The sequence below is a fragment of the Chionomys nivalis genome, chromosome 16 (genome assembly GCF_950005125.1).
Source record: "Chionomys nivalis chromosome 16, mChiNiv1.1, whole genome shotgun sequence".
NCBI classification, from domain to species: domain Eukaryota; kingdom Metazoa; phylum Chordata; class Mammalia; order Rodentia; family Cricetidae; genus Chionomys; species Chionomys nivalis.
The window spans coordinates 7,287,190-7,303,154 of record NC_080101.1 but is presented as its reverse complement, the minus strand read 5'-3'; the positions used below and the strand labels follow the sequence as shown (position 1 = coordinate 7,303,154).

Genomic DNA, 15,965 nt, shown 5'->3' with positions numbered 1-15,965 from the left:
GTACCTCTTTGTTCCCGACCCTTTGCATGGCATCCCCCAAGTGGAAATAAAACCGGCCATCGTCCGTGCCAGGATCTCCAGATTCAATTCCTTCCTGGAAAAAAGACAGTATTACCACCTGTGAAAAGTGACATCTAAGGTCTCATGCCTTGTTTGGTGTAGATTCTCCTCAGGTATGAACTATAACATCTCCTAGGGAAACCTAAAATCTGGAAGATTATATCTCCTAATTAAAACCTGACTGTGAGGCTGGTCCACGTTTCACAGTGTGAAAAGGAGACTAGCAATGTAAATTTCACAGTGCAGCTACCATTGACTAAGAGTGGATGGTCCATACATTATCACACGCTTGTGTGCTACCGTTAACTGAGAGTGGATGGTCCATACATTATCACACGCTTGTGTGCTACCGTTAACTGAGAGTGGATGGTCCATACATTATCACACGCTTGTGTGCTACCGTTAACTGAGAGTGGATGGTCCATACATTATCACACGCTTGTGTGCTACCGTTAACTGAGAGTGGATGGTCCATACATTATCACACGCTTGTGTGCTACCGTTAACTGAGAGTGGATGGTCCATACATTATCACACGCTTGTGTGCTACCGTTAACTGAGAGTGGATGGTCCATACATTATCACACGCTTGTGTGCTACCGTTAACTGAGAGTGGATGGTCCATACATTATCACACGCTTGTGTGCTACCGTTAACTGAGAGTGGATGGTCCATACATTATCACACGCTTGTGTGCTACCGTTAACTGAGAGTGGATGGTCCATACATTATCACACGCTTGTGTGCTACCATTAACTGAGAGTGGATGGTCCATACATTATCACACGCTTGTGTGCTACCATTAACTGAGAGTGGATGGTCCATACATTATCACACGCTTGTGTGCTACCATTAATTGAGAGTGGATGGTCCATACATTATCACACGCTTGTGTGCTACCATTAACTGAGAGTGGATGGTCCATACATTATCATACACTTGTGTGCTATCATTGACTAAGAGTGAACTGGTCCACATATTAGCACACACTTGTGTGCTACCATTGACTGAGAGTGGATTGGTTCATACGTTAGCACACACTTGTGTGTTACTATTGACTAAGAGTGAACTGGTCCATACATTAGCACGCGCTTGTGTGCTTCTGCCGCAGGATCAATCATAGTTCACTATTGTAGATGACTTCCCTGCGGTGGATTTGCATTTGTTTCACTCTACAGACCCGACCACACAACACCCAGAGTCTGCACCCCTGAACGCAGACACTTCACTGCTCCAGTTTCGAGTGACATCAGCCAGGGTGCACGTGGTGTTTCTTCCCGCCTCAGACAAATGTGTTGTGGGTACTTAATGAAACTTCTTATTAAATTTACAGGATTCAGCCAACAGGAATTTTGACAAATGCCATTTTTTTTTAACTGAATAGTTTCTATTGTGGAATGTTTTGCTATCTCTTCCCACTTTTCATACAAGCAGTGGGACGGAGATTTTTGTTTTGAAAAAGAGAGAGAAAATACTAAGAGAATGAATAAAAAAAAGCAAAAAAATCAACAAAAGTCTGAAATAGGTTAATAGCAAGGACTTCTTTTCTGAAAATTTGTATCTTTGAGGCCTCCCCTTATATGGCCCATTCTCCTAGGGCTGGCGATACGGCTCAGTGGGTGAGGGGACTTGCTGCCAAGTCTAATGGCCTCAGCTTGAGTTTCAGGGCCCACATGCTGCAAGGAGAAAGCCAGTTCCTGCAAGGTGTCTTGTGTCCTCCGTGTGCAGCATGCTGTGTGCTGTGGATGCACCTGCTCCACATACCCATGCTTAAAAAATAATAATAAAACTACATACACATATTGAAAAGGTCATTATCTTCTCCCAGAAGAAATGTTATTTGCACATTGTTGGAAAATAGCATCTAACACAACCAATTGACTACTGGCATGGAGCATCCTTGTTTGTTAAATACCAGCTCCAGCTCTTGTGTTCCCACCTATGTAGCTGGCAGAACACTATCAGGCCTCCAGAGTGGAAGGAGACATGAGGGCACCTTAAATCAGACCAATGCACATGCCCACATGGCCCCGGGAAGAATGAAAGATCTATGCTGTCCGATGATAGCCAGGACAGATGAGAATACATGCCAACTAGAGGGCACCCCTGCTCAGCTCTATGCCCCAGGGTTGTGGAGCAAAGAGGAATCTAGACGCCTGTGTGACTGGACACAACGTGGGAATTCTCAAGTTGCAGCAATGAGAACCGTTTGATGCAGCCACTGAAGCTAGCCACCCCACTTCTGTAATGGGGGTGGGGAGTGCTCATGAGCTCCTGTAAACTGCAGCTGTGGCAGAGCTTACTCTTAGCCTCCACACTGCTGCTACCCAAACAAAGCAAATTAAACAGGTTTGAATTCTCTTCATCAGTCGCGATAGCCACATCTGCGCTGTTCAATGGTCGAGTGCAGCAGGGATGAGTAACGCACAGAAGTGATATTTCTCATACAGCAAGGATTTTATTCGACAGCCCTGACCAAGACCAAGTGTGATTCTGGTAAACCGTCCAAGCCTCGGTTTAATATGGTAGAAAAAGCAACAATTATATTTTAGGGTTTTGAGCCATTAGCCAAGCTTTGGCCTTCAAACCTATCTATCTATCTGCTATGAGGCAGTGGGAGCTCTGTAGAGCAGACCCTTCCTTAACTTGTGAAGAAAGACCTTAGCACACTGTCTATATTTTAAGAGACTATCAATGAATTCTGTCTACTTCTCTCCAATATGTAAAAACTATGCTACGGAGGAATGGGTGACCAATGTGTGCTATGTAACATGTAAATGTCATAATGAAATCTGTTGCTGGAGAAAACTGTGAATGTTAATTAAAATGAAAACCACATTATAATGGCTTTGGTGTTAGGAATTTCTTCCTAAGGTCTTTTCCCAACAGTGTCTGCTCATGTTGTTAGTGGTGAAGTCAGGATCCTCTCCTGCGGGTCCCTGTGCTTTGGCCTCCAGCATGCAGCACTGCTTTGGGGGCTTGCACAACCTTGCTGGAGGAGCAGGTTACCAGGGGTAGGCCTTGGAGGTCATTTGTCTTCTACCTGCCACTCCTGTGCTTTGATGAGTGGTCAGAGACTACAACATGAACAAGCTACTGTCACTACTTTCTGCCACCACAAGCTCTGCCATGCCATCCCCGTGATGACCCAGAACAACTTCCAGAAACTAAAAGCCTAAAGAAAACTTAAACGGATTCTGTTGGGAATTTTGGCAACAATGACGTCAAACAAAGCACATCTCGTGGTGGGTGACTCTTCCCAATATTCAGTCAGGATGTAGGAGCCTACTGTCTATGAAGCATCCACTCCGATGCCAGGAAGCCTCCACCATGCATGCCAATCAATTAGAAGGCATAACCAATGGGCAGAGGGGCCTCAAATGAGTCCATGAAGTGAGCAGCTGGAAGGAGACCACAGCAGGTACCTTTAAGTAGGGAATACTCTCCGCTATCTTGTTCTGTGCCTTCAGGATGAAGCCGTAATGCACTTTAGCAAAGCCGTCATTGGGTGTCACATTCAGAACCTGAAGTCAAGGAAAGCAAAGAGCTGTTGTGACAGAGAAGAAACTGTACAAGTGAGCATCAAAACAAATCCTAATTAGTTTCGCTGTACTTGGAACGGGTGATGATGTTACATCTTCAAACACTTGGTGGTAGCGCTTTGTCTCGTTGCTATCATTAAACAAAACAAACCCACTGTTCTCAATGCAAAATGCTTTTCGCAATTACTCCCTGAATACAGTGGTGAGGGAGAAGATAGTAACTGCTGAAGCGTGGTTTTAACTCTGCAATCAGAAAAACGCCTGCCAACTGATGACATCAAAGCTTTTCAACGAATAGAGAAAATCACCGAATTTTTGTGCTTAAAGAGTACCTGGAGGGCAATTGCACATTGCTTTCTATACATGCTTCAGCCTATCATATTAGGACCCATTCATCACAAAAATAACCATCAGTGGTCACTGAAGTTAGTGGCAGAGTGTGATGTCAAAGGAATCTTGAGTGAATGGCTGCAGATGCACGGTGAGCATAAAGGCAACTCAGGTGGCGTTACAGGGGCATTGCCTTGACCATGGAAAGGACGCGTGCTGTCGTATGGTCCCGTCTCACTGCAGACGGCACAGCCCTGCTCCTGAGGCTGACCTGCTCCAAAAGTGTAACCATATTGATGAGGAGGAAATACCTGACAGCTGTAACCAAACCACTGCCTGCATTTTTCATAGGTGTGGGAGTGGAAAATACCCGAGGAACTGTTACAGGCCTAGCATAGCAGCAGACGAGAGTACACTGAGCCTTGGCAGGAACAACACTGAAGAGGGCCTTAAGTGCTGGGAACCTGTGTGTTAGCCTAGTGAGGTACCAGAGTCCAGTTCCTTGATTCTGCGCTGGGTCTGTGTCCAGAATGTTTGGGGACCCATGTCCTTACCTGTGCAACCTTTCGGCAGTGGGAGATTATTTCACAATAACAGGCCTAAAAATATGAATGAAGATAAATTTCTGGGAGCACAACTCCAGCTATGAGGGATGTGATGCCCTCTTCCGGCTTTCACACATGCATGTGTACATACGCGCACACACATGTGCACACACACAAACAGGAAAAGGAAATGGTATGAAATACAAACAACACAACAGACAAAGAGATTGGAGGAAAGGACAGGGGTCACGTTGAATCACAGAATATTCTGTTTAGGGACATAAGAAAACTAATCCTCCGGGGAGAAATGTATGGTATTTTGTGTGTGTTCTGACAAATAAAGCTTGCCTGGAGATCAGAGGGCAGAGCTAAGCCACTAGTTAACCATAGAGGCCAGCCAGTGGTGACACACACCTTTAATTTCAGCACGTGGGAGGAGAAAGCAGGAAGATCAGAAGTTCAAGGCCACTCTGGGCTACACGGAATCGAATCAGTCTGAAAAAGAAACAGTGCCGGGTGGTGGTGCTCACACCTTTGATCCCAGCACTGGGGATCTCAGGCCTTTAATCCCAACACTAGGGAAGTGAAGACAGGAATATAAAGCAGGTGGAGACAGGATCTGGGGCTCCATTCACTTTGAGGATTCAGTAGGGGTAAGAAGTCTCCCTAGTGACTGGCTCTTTTACCTCTCTGATCTTTTAGCATCTTTCCCCAATATCTAACTCTGGGTTTTTATTATTGAGATCAATTAGAATTTGTGCTACGGAGAAGAAGTGACAAACATTTCTGCTCTGAAGTACAGTTCCTGGGCAGCAGGCCCACAGCTTTCTGCTCATTTGTAGATGGGCAGTCAGGCATCCTACCTGGTACACACAGAATCAGGAGGGTGGGCAGGGCATAGGTGCCAGAGTGGCTGACAGCACTGACCCCATCCCCATCTGTTTCTTTACATTTACATGCACTTTGTAGATGGGTGTACAGTGACTCTACCGGTTTAATAAAATCATAGACAAAGACACAGGTGGGTTTACAAGAAATCAGATTGAGAATAAAATAGACTAAAACAGTAAGAAGACTGAGAGTCTTTGTATCCACTTATTATATGTCTGAATATTATCTTTCTGTTTATCTATCTATGTATCTATCTATCTACTATCTATCTATCTATGCATCTATCTATCTATATTTCTAAAAACTCATTGCAAGGAACATTTCAAACTTTTAAAGCTCCGCCTATTATCCTTTATCTAAGACTTCATTTTCCAAGTTAATTATGACCCAAAAATACTAAATGGATCCGTGCTTTAAATTGTGTATCAGTGGGAGTCGCACGACTCTGTCTTGCCTGGGATGTGAATCAGCATACCCACATCATATTATGCTTCCAGACCGTTTGTTACTCAGTGTTGATCTTCATCACCAAACTGACTGCTACAAGTACCACTGTGCTTCTGTTCCAGTAATCCTCATTGCCCTTCACGATGGCTCAAGGTACCACTGCGGGACAGCATGCATGCTATCGTCACATTTAGGCATGCACTACATGATGGATACTTAGAATGCAAACATCCTGGGTGCATTAGATCCATGGGTATTCCCAAACCATGAGTAGCACTTTGCGGTGGTGATACTGAAATATTAACACTTTAGTCAGGGGGAAAGGATTTTTCTCAGGTCAGTAAAATTTGGAAAGCACTCTAAATATTTCATTTGAGCTTTAAATCTCATTTAGAGGGTATGTACTTTTTATAAAGTATGCACTGTATAGATAGATAATACTTAAATCTATAAACCATTCCAAACATTTGGTTGAACTCGTTGATCGGAAAGGGTACACAGTAAATGGTATTTCAAGAACATTTCTATGAGAAGAAGCCCAGCAGAGTTGGAGTTGGGCGCTACGGTCAGGTGGTGCTTGGGGTAGATGAAGGTCAAAGGACAGCAACCCTGCAGAAGAATCGGAGCCAGCTCAAGCAAGAGGTGTCCGGTGTCTGGTGAATGCACTGGGCCGGTGAAGACAATGTGACAAGTGGTGGCTTGGCCCCAGACTGGAAACCCCATGAAGACACATTCTGCATTGCTTCGATATTGGGTCCTGAACTGGTTGGTGTGTGTGTGTTTAGTAAATGCGGGCTGGCTGAGCCATGTTGGGAGCAGTGAGACCCCAGATCCTGAATTTCTTGTAATCCCCTGATCTGAGTGCCTACAGCTGCTCTGAGCACAAGACTTTCAGGAGTTCCTGATGGCAGGAGAGTGGTTGCTGGTGGGTTTGGCTGGGGCGTGGCTATCTCTATATAATCTGCCCCTGAACACAATAAAGGGGGCATTCTTGGGGAATTCAAGGATGACTCATGTCGCTGTCTCTCTGTCTGTGTGTGTCTGTGTATTTTAACTTCCAGCCCCCTTCCCGGAAGCTCGGTAACTGGGTGCCAATGCACTGAGCGCAGACATGGGGGCACGGTGCTCGGCAGAGCCATAGATCTGCACAGGGTGTGTGGGGCAGCAAAGAACTGGCAATGATGCTGGGTCGGGATCCCAAGCTGGTGGCAGTACCACTCCCTTGGAAAGGAGATGGGGGAGGAGTCTCCAAAAGCTGCAGCTGCGAGCGGTTCCTACCAAATCTCTGTAAAGCTAGTCTCTATGCTGAAAACAAAACCAGGGAAAACTAAAAATAGGATCTCACAATGGTTTTCCTAAATGTACTCAAAAATCAATGTGTACAAAAAGTGCAACCCTGGTAACAGTTTCTGAAAGGAAACTGGGAGAAAAGATAAATACACCAGGCCAAACTTCGGCTAGGGAAAGAGTATCCATTAGCCACAGTTCATTCGTTTAGACGCAAGAGGACGGGAAAAGGCAAACCGGACATTACTTTCAATGTATGAAAGCTCTTTTAAAAGAAAACCAATCAGCTGTGTGATGCAGCAATATCTGGAGCTTCGTGCATCCTAGTCCGCTCAGCCAGGTGAGACTGTGGTCTCAGGTGCATAAACAATATAATTTTATTTTTCAAGGTGAAGAAAAATGTTTCACATTTCTGAGACTTGCTGTCAGGTGGAAGGGCTGAGTGCATTCAGGGAAGAGGTTTGGAGGGTGAGAAAGGAGACATGTACAGTTAGAGGCCAATCAGGGTGCTCTTGAAGCTTGCCTTGACCTCCTGTGTGCGTGACACCCAGGCAGCGGCAAATTGTTGAGGATACTGGAAGGAAAGAAAAGAGGGGAATGGGAAATGGGAGAATTTTACAAGAAGAAAGAAGGGGGTGTGGGAAGGAGGGGACATACAAGGAGGAAGGATCACTGCATTTCCATTTCTGTGTCTGTGATGGTGTGTTCGTTTTTACATTCACAAGGTTCTGAATCACCGACACATACAATGTTTCTTTTAAACAAATTCTGCAGGGCAGGGGACACCGGGTATGCTAGCAGACACCATGGTCACATGGAATTGTCTTATGGCCTGATGTGGGTCTTTTCTGGAAGGCACACATTTGCAATGCCTCATTTCACCTGTGCAGGCATCAATGATGTTATAGAAAGCCAAGGTCAAAGTTCTGCTCTCTCAAAAACAATAAAGTTAATAACAAGGGTAGAAAGACAATAGCTTCAAAATTCAATGATTTTTCAATTAAGCACTGACAGCAACAGCAGCGAGCTCCACACTGAGAGACAACCCGGTCTCCGGCCTGGGGGTGAGACTGGTACTGTTGACATCATTCTCAATACACAAGAGCCCCTCGAGCTACACAGCTAGCTCACTGTAGTAGCATTTCCTGTAAAGGGAGCGGCTGGGAGACCATTGATCCAGAGGCCCAAGTTAAGGAATAACAAGCGCTCATATCCATCTTTGTTTTACAGAGCTTAGCTTTCTCTCGCTTCAGAGTTCATTCGACATCCTGTTTGCTTTGTGCCAAATAAATTCCCTCATTGCCTGAAGGAGCCAGTTTTCTGGGTTATATAGTTGCTTGTGACTTAGAGGTTATCTATTAAAATGCCCACTATAATGTAGAAATCTTCTGAAAGCTGCCCTGGCTAGAACATCAATGCCCTTTTGAAAACAGTATAATCTACTACTTTTGCCTGAGAGGCTTATACTGCAAAATTTAAAAAGATTATAAAATTTACACATATCAACCTCATTATTAACTTCATTCTGTTACTACCGCAAAGAAAACCCTTAGAAAACTGTCTATAGAATGATAAAAAAAGGAAGATTAAAGAATGTTACAGTAACCGTGAATAAAATTTAAATTGTTCCAATCAAGATACAAGGATAAATATGGTCAATGTATATGTATACCTGAATCATCTTTATGGGACCTGCCACTCTGGACAATGGAGACAGGTCAATAAAGAAAAACAAAACAGGAAAAATTGGGCATGGTGGTAGTTGGAAGGCTGAGACTGGAGGATTGCCATGAGTTTGAGGTCAGCCTATATTAGATGTGACATCCTGGGTCCAGGAAAGAAAGAGAAATGGGAAAACCAAGCCCAGACTATCTAGGACATAATAACTTACATGCAATTTCATTCAAGATAAAGAGAACAAGACACGGTGCACGTGGCATGGAATTTCCCATCGACACTTGAACTCACTGTCCACAGCAGACCAGTGCTTACCTCTTCATAAACCTTCTTGGCGCTGTCATTGTCTCCCATCAAAAGGTATCCTACGCCAAGGTCGTTTTTCAATGCCATATCACTAGGAAACAGCTGAACTAGCCTCTGGAGAGTAAGCAGGGAGCCTCTCATGTGACCTGATGTTGGAAAAATAATGAATAGGAACAAAAATATTATGTGCTCCTTTGTGCTGAGAACACAAACCACGCGAGTGGACTTAACAGAGCCTGAAAACACCTTACGTCTGACTTCATCTGTGAGTGGGTTCTTGAGTCATGGGGAGCAGGGTTATAATGCTATACACAATGGCTCACGTAGATACTAAACACAGCATCAACCCTAAACTGTAAAAACAGCCTTATTTTCGGAGTCAATCCACATTTACATTTTTATCTTTAATCCCTTCTTCAGAAAATGTCAGTTTTCTAGTTCCTTAGAAAAACGTTCTGCTGAAATCATTTTGGTTTATTTGCTTTAAAAGTTTTTGATAGAGGGTCGATAACGAAGAGTCAGACTTAGGGCCGTGCAGTCGGTACTTTTCTGCTGACCTAAATGGGCACTGAGGGACGTAGACGGGGCTTCACTGCAGAGGCTTTCTCTAACACAAGTCGCTTGTCTCTCCTTACTGATGTAGTTAAAGAGCAGAGGAGACATCTTCTGGTACTAGGGGAGCCTCTGGTGGACGACAGGCTACAGTGCACTACATGGCTCGGGAAATCCCAGCTGCTGTTGTCTTTGTGGCTTTCAGAGGGAAAGAGTCTGAGTCTACCATCATTGCCTTTATCCCAACTGGGGAAAGAAGCTGAAAACAAAAAGACAGTGCTAAATAAGACAAGCACTTATGAAAACCACCTCACAGGGATTAGCTGCCTCTAAAAGGGATGTCAGTCAGGAGGCAGCAGCAGGTTCAGTCAGGGTTGCAGCTCCTCAGTTAGCAGAAAGCCTGGCCCATTCATTCTGTGGTCTGTGACCCACTGCTGGCTAGTGCTATTCCCATCAGAACCCCAGGGTGGCTTGTCCAAGCAGCCATTCCTTCTCTTACAAGTTGGTTTCTTTTCTGTACACTTCCGGCCTCACTACCTGCCTACCTAGGCTCCAGCTTTCCTTATGCCTTGGAATTTCTCTGTCAATGATGACAATAGTGCAGACCAGAGTACCTCCTGCAGAAACCCGCTGCCTGCCCCTTCCTCTGCGCCCTGGTCCCCTGCTGTACTGTGCGGTAACTTCACCTCCATGCAGATCCAGGGTCTCTGTCTCATTGCCTCTGAGCCTCCTAGTGTGACCCTGCCTCATTCAGCAGAAGAGACCACACTAAACACTCTAGAATGTCTGTGAGAGGTCAGGCATCTTCACACGTGACCTTGCTCCAGGGCTAAGATGCAAGAGAATGTTTTGGCATAAAAGTTAAGAGGGAGCCGGGCGGTGGTGGCGCACGCCTTTAGTCCCAGCACTCAGGAGGCAGAGGCAGGCGGATCTCTGTGAGTTTAAGGCCAGCCTGGTCTACAAGAGCTAGTTCCAGGACAGGCTCCAAAGCTACAAAGAAACCCTGTCTTGAAAGACATAAATAAATAAATAAATAAATAAATAAATAAATAAATAAATAAAGTTAGCAGGGAACCAAAGAAGTCCATAATTCTAAGTTAAATAATATTTTAACAAATTTTTTTTAAAAATTAAAATGGATGTAAAAATCCACAGTGTTTCTGTGTATGTTTATATGCATGCGTATGTGTGCACATAGAAGCCAGAGGACAACTTTAGGTATCCTCCTCAGGAGCTGTCACCCTTGCATGCTTGCTTGAGAAAAGCTCAAAGACTGGCAAGCTAACCAGACTTGCAAGAACAAAGACCTGAGTGTAATACCCAGAATCCAAGTAAAAAGGCCACACATGGTGGTGCAGGCTTCTAATCCCCAAACTTGGAAGGCAGAGACAGGCAGGTCCTTGGAACTATCAAGCCATTCAGTCCAGGCTTGTGAAGAGCCTTAAAAAATAAGGAGGGATGGTACCTAGGTTTCCCTCTGACCTGGATGTTCACGAACATTTGCTTCTCTACAAGCACACTCGACCGTGTGTGCACAGACAGAGCCCCCCCATATGTACGTGTATAAAATTACTGAGGTTAGGACTGCTTAAATGTAGAAAAGGTCTATTTAAGACAGACAAGTTAGCAGAAGCTAGCTGTAAAGCTAGGCTTCTTTGTAGACACTTTGGCTGTGAGTAGGTACCACGTTCTTGCCACCGAAACATGGCCATGTGCCGTCTCTCTCCAACTTAGCTCTCCGCTTCTCACCTAGAAACTGCTGTCTTTCTGACCGTCGCTTCAAGCTGAGCTTCACCAGGTCTGTGGGGGCATCGGGCAGGCTGGCCGCCTCCTGGTAGGTCTCGATGGCCCTGCGCAGAACGTCATTGCTCCTCCTCTTCTCTGCCAAGTCGTCTTCACACTAGAGGACACCCCATACAGATCATTGTCCCATGACCTCTAGGCTTGTCACTTCCCCCAGAGATTCACGACAGTTAACCTTTAGACAGGTCTTTCAGAGAGAAAACTGGCCTTTTCCCTAGCAAATGATACAAACAAAAGAAAGCAAGGTAATGGCTATTTCAAGCACAGGAAGAAAAGGTCGTTACTTAGGTACAGATGAGGAAAACTGTAAGATCCAGATATTTTCTAGGGCTGATGGGGATGGACTTCACAATATATGAGAATGTTATACACACAGGACTCTAGTTCACAGTCTGGTCTTCCTATTCTGTGCTCAGTGACTCATTTATTTCATCCATGCAACAGCTTTTCAGGGATCAGACAATTGTTCTACATATGTGTCACATGAGTTGAACAAACTAGAGAAAGCTCTTTTCTCATTTTGCTTCCATTTAGGAAAGGACGAAATGAGAAAACCAAGGTGCTATTCATAGACACAGTGGGCTGACAGGCGATGAATGTGGAATGGGAAAACTACTGGTTTGATCAGGACAATCAGGGGAGTCTAAAAGGGGACAGACTGCGAGGCTATCAGGAAAGTTTTTAAAGCAGAGAACAGCAAAGGCTGTGGCTTTCCAACACAGCAGGGAACAAAGGGAAGACTGTACGGGTGGAGGGGTGGAGGGAGGTGACAGTGGCATCAGGTGAAAGCTACTGCTACCCTTGAGAGTGAGAAGATAGGACACAGTCAGGTCTTGGGGAACAAGGAGTCAGGAGTTTAATTCTGGATACAGTAAACCAAATGCCAAGTGGAGATAAACATGCAACAGGTCCATTCCTGGGTGTGGAGTTGGGGGAGAGGCTGGTGTTCAGGACACGTACATGGGAAGGGTCAAGAATGGGCATGGCATTTAAAGTTGGCAAGCTAGAAGTCATGAGTGTAGACTCAGAGGAGTTCCAAGAGCTGAATCCTGAGATGATCCATTGTTTCAAGATCATTAGAGGTTGGGGAGACATAGGAAGACAAGCAAAGGGGATGAAGAAAGAGTTACGTAGGAAGAACACTACAACACAGCAATGCTCCAGAGGCCAAGCAGAAGACAAAGGCTTTAGGGGGTCGAGAAGAAGTGTACTCCAAGTGGCCATCAAGAAGGACAAGAGGAGGACAGCGAAGAGAACGTGATGGACTGCTCTTTCCTTCAATGGGCCTGGCACCATGGCTTCAGGGGATTTCTTGAAGACGTGTGTCAGAAAGGAGCCGCGTGAAGAGAACATGGGAAGGATGGAGGAGGAGGGGAACTCCTTCAAGAAGGCTAGCCATAACAGGAACCAGAAAATGTGTCTATAGGTAGAGGGGGCTGAGAGCCCAGAGAGAAGTCTTCAGGATGAGATGATACATTATGGTTCTCAGTAGATGCAAAAGACCCAGCAGAAAGGGAAAAACCTGGGAACAAGAGAAGACACAAACCACATGGAAGTCTTCTGGTCGGGGAGGAGAGAAGGGGACAGGGCAGCTAATACCTGCCAATGGATGGATACAAGGTATCAGTGCAATTGTGTGAGAGGGGAAAGTCTCTGGATACCTTTATTTTCCTAATAAAATACCCAAGATGTAACTTCAGATAGAGAATGGGGAATAAAATACCAGAGGCAGGAAAAATTGGTCAGGGGGGTGCAGGTGTAAGGTGGACCTCAATAGCTCATCAGAGTTTACAGACTTTCATTTGAAGATCAGCATTCAAGAAAAATTACAGCAGTTTGATGCTAAAAGTAGTGTGTTTTTAAAATTAGAAAGGGTGGATATAATTACTATTTAACATAAGCTGTCTGCTGGTTAGTATGTAAAGTCCGAGGACTTGGTAAGAAAATCCTCGCATCTCCTTCCTCAGAGGGCAAATCATTTGTGAGAACCAACATCAGTTGGTATGTGTAGAATGATCAGCCTTTTAACAGTTGATGTCTATGGGTCACCCAAGCCAGGCTAAGAACGAGCTTCAGTCACGGGCATTCCTGTCACATTCTTGGGCAGACTAATTCACTCAAACCTCCTAGGGAACCTGTCACTTTGTACCTCAGAGCCACTAATGAAGTGAATTCAGTCAATAATTTAAGATTTTTGCATTCACTGCTTCAGGAACTTGCTCAAAAGTGATTTTTTGCAGAGATCCAAGAATAGCATGTAATCAGTGATACTTAAAAATATAGACACTACAGTTTATATTTGACTTGGTGTTGGCGCTTTAAGAGCTGTTGCGATATTGCAAAGAAATTGCCGAATTTGCTGAGAATTGGAAAAGTCACAGTTTAGTCCTTCTTACAAAATTTGTCGACTTTTATTTTTTAAAACTCCTAAAAATTCCAAGTTTCCTTTAAATGACTCGATTAAAATTTAATTTGTCATGCTTAACTTTTGTTTTATGCCACATTAGTGTTAACACTGATAACATCTGTAGTGTAATATCTTAGAGATTAAAAACTACTGCCTGAGGCCCCCATCTCCAGTTCCTCCTGTGAAGGAAAACTGCACACAGAGAGAGCTCTACATCCGGAGTCTCCAGTCACCGTGATTACAATACATACAGAGAACACTTGCAAAGCACAGAACAATCTGCCATAATTAACATTTGAACAACCATTTTCCTTCCAGTTAATGGACTTTCCGTAATCAAAGGACTTGGTATTAATGGCAAAACACATCACTTATCTGGACATCCTGGATCTTTTGGTGACAAACATCCTCTCTCAATAGCAACCTAGTTTCCCAGTGTTAGAAGATTATGGCCCAATCAGTTTACCAAAACCACACAGTTGCTATGCGCTGTGTGTGTACCAAGATCATGGGAAACTTATTTATATTAATTGTTTTGCAAATTTGATTTAGGTAAATTAAATTAATGAAATTCAATTAATTACTTTTGAATGGGCTAGAAAGACTCTGAGCAGCTGGCTCGCAAGTGGCATCCACCTTCAGTTCAGAGCGAGACACGCTGTACTCCTGTTGATGCGTCCCTAGCTGTGAGGGTCACACACAAGGGGATACTGGTTGCTACTTCTTGGTACACTAACATCTAAAGCTCTCTACCCATTGTTTCCAGTCCAAGATCATCTCCTTTGGTGCAGGGAAGGGCACAAGGGACAGCGTGAATCCTGAAGTGGAGGACACGGGTTGACGACGTTCCAGTGAACCTTCACCAAGAGAATCTGTGGCTGGAGTGCTTAGGAGCTCTTGTGTAATAATGGGAGCTTCTGCTCAGGCTGCCCCCAGGGAAATATATTTATGTTCCCGAGGGAAACTTTGAAGACAGGGGGTCACAGCCTGAAAGGAGAGTCACAGAAGGAAGGGTCTTCCTTGTGCCCCAAGGATTGTGGCATCAATGGGGGAGATTTTGAGAAATGCTTTGCTCAGTTCTGGATACAGGACGTCACAAGCATATCCATGGCCCTATAACGAAGCCCTGTACTAGGGTCTTCCTTTCTGGGAGCATAAAAAAGAACAAGTCCCTACTATAAAACTAAGGGACATGAAAATGCTGTAATCAGCCAGTCAATTGCTTATTAAGAATTATTTTGTAAAGCTTGCATTTTAGAAAACATCAGATGATTCTACTTGGTTAAGGTAAAAATAATTCCAGACTGTCTAACATACTGTAACCACATGAGCAGGCGGCCTAGCCACAGATGGTAAAAAAACAAAAGGTCCTATGTTTTGCAGACCCTGACAAATCTGTAACTTCCTGATTTGAGAGCCGCTGTCTAAAGCTGTTTTGGATAAGGCTGTCTGGTCTGTAGTTTGCTTTTTTCACCCTGGGCAATTAATGAAGAAGTAAAAAGGGATCTAGGGCCCTGATACTTACCAAATGACCTATGGAATCAACACTGTATATAAACAGTCTCTCCGGTTGAGGGAGGGAGATGCTAAACCCTCAGCTGTGCATCTGTACCTTTCTTCCCCCACCGGCTCCATATCTCCTCTCTGGGACCTGTATCCCGCCAAAGCTCGACCTCAGCACTCCTTCTCTTTCATGAAGCTCACTCCTTGACATATTTTTTCACCAGCTCTGGCTTTACTCTTGACTTCCAAATTCCATAATCTCGTGGTCTCCTTGATGTGCCCCATGAGTCTCTAATAACCACTGCAATTGCAAACCAGCTTGATAGCTGCTCTGCCTGTCCAGGAACTGGCATTCCCTTCTCTTCAGCTACTCACGGCAAACCAGGAGTCAGCGGTCAGTTCCTTTTCTCTAAGGTCCTTTCGAATCTCTCCTTGCCCTTATCGCCCTCCATGGCCGGGTCACAGCCCACGCCACCAGCATCTCACGCATGCCGCACCGCGACAACCACCTACTTTCTGTGCATCTGATTGTGCTCTCTCTCAACTGGCAACCAAAGCAATCTTTACAGAAAGCCACCAGGTGGTCACCTACGTGAGTAATAGCCTCCAAAGGCT

General features: G+C 44.7%; 1 protein-coding gene across 5 annotated transcripts in view; it reads right to left on the bottom strand.

The window, feature by feature from the left end:
• The window catches only part of Asph (aspartate beta-hydroxylase), a 159,719-nt gene that overhangs the window by 35,097 nt on the left and 108,657 nt on the right, over nt 1–15,965 (bottom strand). For all 5 annotated transcript variants that reach the window (XM_057790317.1, XM_057790315.1, XM_057790316.1 and 2 more), the window contains 4 exons: nt 11,387–11,537; nt 9,095–9,231; nt 3,486–3,584; nt 5–94 (listed from right to left, as the gene is read on the bottom strand). In XM_057790317.1, coding sequence (XP_057646300.1) covers nt 5–94; nt 3,486–3,584; nt 9,095–9,231; nt 11,387–11,537 — 477 coding nt within the window. The remainder of the gene's footprint in view (nt 1–4; nt 95–3,485; nt 3,585–9,094; nt 9,232–11,386; nt 11,538–15,965) is intronic.